Source organism: Perkinsus marinus (genome assembly GCF_000006405.1).
Source record: "Perkinsus marinus ATCC 50983 genomic scaffold scf_1104296970094, whole genome shotgun sequence".
NCBI classification, from domain to species: domain Eukaryota; phylum Perkinsozoa; order Perkinsida; family Perkinsidae; genus Perkinsus; species Perkinsus marinus.
In genome coordinates this window covers 171,503-177,267 of record NW_003202570.1, presented here as the reverse complement: position 1 = coordinate 177,267, position 5,765 = coordinate 171,503, and the positions used below count along the sequence as shown (strand labels likewise).

The following is a 5,765-nucleotide window of genomic DNA, read 5'->3' as shown; positions in this document are numbered from 1 at the left end:
TACACAATAATTGACTTGTGTAGAGGCATACCCAATTCTCACCAGCATCTTCACACCGGAGATGGAATAGCTGTTCTTGACAAGAACCGACAGCCCGATACCCGAAAACCAATGCGTGCGTTCGAGTTCATGCCCGAATGACGCGAACTCCGTCCCTTCTCCGAGAAGGCCTAGTGTTATTCTTGCTCGTGATAATCCCGCAACGATTCAAATTTGCATTCTCAAATGTTCATTCTGAGGGTGTGTCAAAGTTGAATATTCATTGACGACCTTGTGCGCTCACTTGTCAAACTTGCACGGAAAAAGGTGTAGATGTGAAATACCCAATAGCCTACCTGCAGAGCAAACATCCAAGCTCCTCTGGATTGGATATCTCTCGTCGAGACTGAGTTCTCCAGGTCAGAATAATAGGCAAGAACGTAGGAGGCCACATTGCCAATCGAGAACAACACTCCGAGACACACATGTGTCAGAACCTTGACAAGAAAACGATCCAATCTTCTCTCTACTGCAGCAACCAAGCTGACTATCATCGTGAAACAAACGGGTTGGGTACTATCACCTAATACTAGAAGATGACGATAATATTGGAAGATGTGGGTGCATCATTGTCGCTGACCCAATCCTCGTAGCACAAAATGTCTCTTTCTCGAGTGAAGGAAGGCTCTAGCTAGGCTCATCGGTGAAGTAAAATCAGTCTGCTGCCTTGTGAGGCATTCCCCTGCTATTATATCCAGTGTGGTGTCATCTCAACGGGCAAACCACAACCACATGTCTTACCGTGGATAGCACAGCGCGAGGCAATCGAGCGCCCATGAAGTGATCAAGCAGTGCTTTCTTCGACACGGACCCACCACCACATAATGACGATAGCAACAGCAACGTCGCCAGCAATATTGCAATGATCGTAGTGGCCACCAGCGAAGCACCGCCTACCGTACCGCTCATTCAACACAGAGAACTCCACTGAAAATAATAAGACCAAGATGGTATACACAGACAAGGCAAGTGCTATCCTATCTGTACTGCTTCAGTCGACTGCAAAACGATGCAAACAGACTCAGTGTGGGAATATATGTTCAAGTTCCTCAACTGAGCTCGTAAGTTTCCTTACTACGTTATGGAAAGGCACACGACTTCGAGTAGAAGTGTACAAGAACCAACGACAATTTCGCTAAAATTCCTCAGAATTTCCTTATTTTTACCAACGCATGTAGTTGACCGTGTGCATATATTCTACCGGGAAATGAACCGATTGAGAACCTCGAGAAAAACTCGACTATAAGCGCACCATCAGAAACGTTTCCGTCCCTTCCGGGGCAGCCCAGTACGGTCGAATGATTTCATGCGTTTCTGACACTTCTGTGCATTCGCATCCTCCAACCACGATTCGTCCGCGAACCTGTTGAGCAAACGCACTAGCCTCAAATATTTCGGACTACAAGCGCACAAGTTTGACCAGTGAATGCACAAGAACGACAGCAAATATTCATGTTTGACACTCTCAGAATGAACATTCGAAAATGACACTAACACGGCCATTTGGGAAAGAAATTACCCCCATAGCGGCGGCAAGACATGGGTTTGCTCATGTACATAGGCGAGCCCGCACGCCCTGAGATCACTCAAGTCTTACCGCACGATTTTCCATCTTCCTTCCTCAACACCCTGTTGCATCCAATCTTGTAGCGATTCCTCATCGGACACATACAACGTTCTCGCTTCTCCGTGTTGTCTCGTCCGATTCAACGAAGGTTTCTAAAAGCTACCACAACTGCACTTCGATCCCAATATGAAACTCACCAGCACCGCGCCTGTCACCGGTCCATCTCCACGATCGGCTAATGAACTATCACGCCCTCCTCTCCATGAGCAGCCTCCACGTGGCCACCAAGAGTTATCACCCCATTTCTGCTCATACGACCACCACTCGTTAGACCACTCGTTAGACCATGACCGCTGCCTCTTCCGTCCTCCTCGATCATTCCAATGCGAATTATGATAATCCTGATAATCGAGCGTGAGACATACTCCGTGAACTGCCTCTGTGAGCTCATAGCGGTCGATAAACTCACCTGCCAGTCCCCTTGCGACTGTGATGAAGATGTCGACCCTCCACGCTGTATCAATGGTTCGCCGTCTCGAGCATCCCACTTATGAAGGGCCTGCTTCCAGAGCCTCAGGCGACTGAGGAATACGACAAGTCACCACCCATTGTGGGGGACTGTTGCCAGTGCCGGAATATTCCCTCAGCTGAGGCTGGGAAGTCTCTCACTAACAATAGAATTGGGTAGAAGTGTACATGGACTAAAATTCCTATAAATTTTCACTGTGTCACCAACGCATGTAGTTGACCACATGCACGTTTGCCCACACTGATTATCGCCCAGAAAGGTATAACTCAGTAGGTTACCCCTCGAATGCTCTTTTAGAGTCCGTGCCGTCCACTCGAGGGGTCGACGGGTGCAACGGGTCTTTGAGATTGCGATCCGATCTGAATCGTACCGAAACTCGCGATGAACACACCGAGCAGGAAATCTCACTTCCGCACATGCTTAGAGTAATTCTGGTAACCTCGACTCGTCTTGGCCAGGTCTATCTGCTTCTGGCGCTGCGCCAGGATCCTTTCCATGGACGCTCTGTGTGACATTGGAAATGAATCCTCGAACAAGTACCAGACATGCCTTATCATACCACCTGAAATCTCCCGTTCGCTGAGCTGAACGAAAGCCGCTGAACTTTATTGGAAAAGGATGGAACTCAATTAGATGGAGGTGACAACCTGTCTAGGAGCCACGTCATGCAGGGCACTTTGGTAGTGAGCAGTTTGGCCCCAATGTCACGAAAACATCGATTTCTTGAAGCGAACAATAAATATCAAGCGCTGGAGCATCGTCAGGAGAGTATCACGTAGTCCTCGAGCAAATTCCCGCTATATGGCCTTGGCTCAGTGTCGACCAATAAGGGCGTCTTGAGAAGGTGGGAGACCTGTCATAAAGGGCGATAGATAATACAGCTTGCAGACTCCCATTGGTTCAAAATGGAATGGTTCTGCTGACCGAGCACTCCCAGCAGCTAGGGAGGGTCTTACATCCACTATGCTTGCATTGTTCGGAGGCCATTCAGACTGTGGTATCCCAAGCACTGTCGCAATGATGGCAAATACATGAACCTGAGACGCATACCGCAAGACGGAAGTCCCGTAAAGCTCCTCTACATTATCGAATGGCTGCTGAACGAAAGGAATAGATTGGATCTGCGGCCCGGCAGCGATAAAAACTGGCCACATATCGCTCAACCTAGGAAGGCTAACTGCAAGGCTCTGGTTTGTGTCAAACAAGCTACCTGTTGTCATACCCATGGTCACCCAATCCGTCGAAATGATCGCCCAAGTATGTGGTCCAACCCTCATCACAGACGCAAACCTGCCATGAGAACGAGTTGAACTGTTCCCGCGACTGTTGGAACGCTCACTGAGAACTTCTCAGTGAGAAGCCTACCACTGGAGGTATCCTATCATTCATTTGGTAATGCCAGCGATAAGGGATGTTCTCTCGGAGGTAGCATACCATATGCCCAGCAGCAGACTTCTCCAAAGACGCTCGGATTGACTCAGCTTCGTGTGCATCGTGTGGCCAGATGTGGGTCACAGGCCCCGTGGTTGTAATATTCACTCTGAAAGGAATTGGAATCCAATTATTGCATTTGGGGAAGCACTCCAAGTGCTACCTTCGATCAATGAAAGATGCTCAAAGATTACAATAAGAAGCTCATCAGCATCACACATTGATTGCTCTATGATAGATATTATCAGACCGAAATCTCAGTCCATAGAGAGTCTCTCCAGGAGAGATACAATGGAACACAACAACGGATGCAAGCATAAGTCAGTATCCCACCAGACTAACATACCAGTCTATCGCTCATTGCATATTTCCTGTTCGTTGCGCTCATCTGACTCAGAGACTACTGCTACTGGGTACATAACGAGCGTGGGATACTCGACATGTCAAAACGCCGTCCCGGCGTACGGTACACTACGATCGATTGTTGCCCATGGGGTCTTCTCTTGGCACCACTTCTTGTAGTCCAAATTGACACGAAAAGGTTCTTCTGGAACGCTTCTTCTAAACACGCTCATCTTCCACTAGAGGACTCCAGGTCGTGGTCGACAGCAGTCACAGCCTTGCCGAGCATAGTGTTGGGAAAGTAGTCGAAAGCACTTGTATGTGCTTGATGTATTGATTGATGATTGATGTGTTGATAGATATTCACTTGATGTATGTTCTTTTCGGCGATAGAGAACGCCAAGCTATAAGCGATAGTCGTATAACCGATGAAAGCTTCTCGATTCCCAAGGTCGGCCTCTAAGATTCTCGCAAAATATCAAAAATATGAAAGTACACCCCGAACCCGAACTGTTGGCGCGACCGCGGACTGCCGATCTCCTCGGCTTCAACGTCGATAGGTGCCGGAAAAGGAGCGGACGGGATGCGACCAGTAGTAGGCTCGGGGGTAGTGGGCTTGGGGGTAATGGGTTCGTGAGTAGACTTAGGAGCAGTAGGTTTGGGAGTAGTAGGCCGGTCAGAAGTAATAGTACTAGCAGTAGGCCTGTCGGTAGGAGTAGCAGTAGGCCTGTCGGTAGGAGTAACAGTAGGCCGGTCGTGAGGGGTCCTTAAAGTATAGGAAAGTTCTGCATCTTAAGCTTCTTGAAGAAGGTGCGGTCCGCATCGCAAGCCTTCTTCGCGTCCGCACCGCCTTGGGGTTTCTCGAGTCGGACGCGCTGAATTCATCAACAAGCTTACGGACTGTGTTTGCAGCTGCAGTTTATGGATGTTGCTTCAAGCAACTTGCTCGTCGGTGAGCAACAGTTGCTTATAATTCCCAACTGTGGGGAATTAGCAATTCCTAATCACTAAGCTTTATCTGTCGCATAGGACGAGCGCATAACACGGTTTGCGGACCGGGAAAAATCCCATTCCCACACTCACATCTCCGGATCAACACCGTCTGCTAGGTTGATTCCAGGATTGGTGGCCCACGTCATGCCGTGATCACTGGTGAGGATGACATTGACCTCCCCTGAAGCTTTATACACTTAATTAGCCAATGAATTTACCAGGGGCAAACTACCCCTCTCACCTTGAATCTCGTGTAGTCTATCCCGCAGTACTCCAATGGCGCTGTCTACCCGTCGCACTGCGGCTAGTGTTTCCTCAGTTCCTGGCCCATACCGATGCCCCGAGTGATCTGGTTCATCGAAGTACCTTCAAATTTCAACTTCCCACAGTTCGGATATGACTACTGCAGATAACTCTCAAAGTTATCTACCCCAGCTACGGTTATTGGGAAGCAATTCTTCTTCATCGGAAGCTACTGCAAGTCCCAGGGTCCAAGGTGCTCCGGCGGAGACACATGAAATTCGTCAACTTTCCCCACCACTCCGAAATCTTTTAAGGGCTAGACTTAACCTATCTTACAGCAGGGCCAGCCTGACATCCTCATCCTCTACCATAATATTCACCAGCTTGTTGGTTCGTTCGTGAAATCCTAGGCTCTGGTTGTATGGGTAGTGATATCTGAATGAGTATAAGGAACCTGCGAGAACGCCAGAATTGGGAGAGTCTTGACGTACGTCGGCTGCATTCCTTGAACGACTTTATCGCAGCCCACCCAATTGATACAAACTGACTTGATACCGAGTCTGCTCGTAGTACCCCATATGGGCTCCGCTTCTTGGAAGAAACTACACAATCAACATACCG

General features: G+C 48.7%; 4 protein-coding genes across 4 annotated transcripts in view; all 4 read right to left on the bottom strand.

Moving 5' to 3' along the window:
- The window catches only part of Pmar_PMAR018393 (hypothetical protein), a gene marked incomplete at both ends in the record, with an annotated part of 876 nt that extends 847 nt beyond the window's left edge, over positions 1-29 (bottom strand). Inside the window, one exon of the mRNA XM_002767745.1 lies at positions 1-29. This exon is cut by the window's left edge and continues 4 nt beyond it. Coding sequence (XP_002767791.1) covers positions 1-29 — 29 coding nt within the window.
- Positions 30-207: 178 nt separating this feature from the next.
- Pmar_PMAR018392 (hypothetical protein) lies at positions 208-1,380 on the bottom strand. The gene is made up of 2 exons (XM_002767744.1): positions 781-1,380; positions 208-476 (listed from the first exon to the last, which is right to left on the bottom strand). The coding sequence occupies exons 1-2, from the start codon at positions 946-948 to the stop codon at positions 246-248; spliced, it is 399 nt and encodes a 132-aa protein (XP_002767790.1). The 5' UTR covers positions 949-1,380; the 3' UTR covers positions 208-245.
- Positions 1,381-2,409: 1,029 nt separating this feature from the next.
- Pmar_PMAR018391 (hypothetical protein) lies at positions 2,410-2,650 on the bottom strand (the record flags this gene model as incomplete). The annotated part of the gene is made up of 2 exons (XM_002767743.1): positions 2,410-2,494; positions 2,544-2,650. 2 exons carry the CDS (start codon positions 2,648-2,650, stop codon positions 2,410-2,412), a joined length of 192 nt encoding a protein of 63 aa, XP_002767789.1.
- A 245-nt stretch (positions 2,651-2,895) lies between these two features.
- Positions 2,896-5,765, bottom strand: part of Pmar_PMAR018390 (ectonucleotide pyrophosphatase/phosphodiesterase, putative) — a gene marked incomplete at both ends in the record, with an annotated part of 3,412 nt that continues 542 nt past the window's right edge. The window contains 7 exons of the mRNA XM_002767742.1: positions 2,896-2,988; positions 3,092-3,172; positions 3,501-3,675; positions 4,992-5,088; positions 5,143-5,267; positions 5,481-5,579; positions 5,636-5,746. Of these exons, the coding sequence (XP_002767788.1) occupies positions 2,896-2,988; positions 3,092-3,172; positions 3,501-3,675; positions 4,992-5,088; positions 5,143-5,267; positions 5,481-5,579; positions 5,636-5,746 (781 nt within the window). The remainder of the gene's footprint in view (positions 2,989-3,091; positions 3,173-3,500; positions 3,676-4,991; positions 5,089-5,142; positions 5,268-5,480; positions 5,580-5,635; positions 5,747-5,765) is intronic.

Excerpts from the sequence above, each read along its gene's own strand:
- Pmar_PMAR018392 (XM_002767744.1), bottom strand. The coding sequence starts at position 948 with ATGAGCGGTACGGTAGGCGGTGCTTCGCTGGTGGCCACTACGATCATT. Across the intron at positions 477-780 it reads CTCGCGCTGTGCTATCCACG|GTTCTGACACATGTGTGTCT; the intron begins GTAAGACATGTG and ends TTTCTTGTCAAG.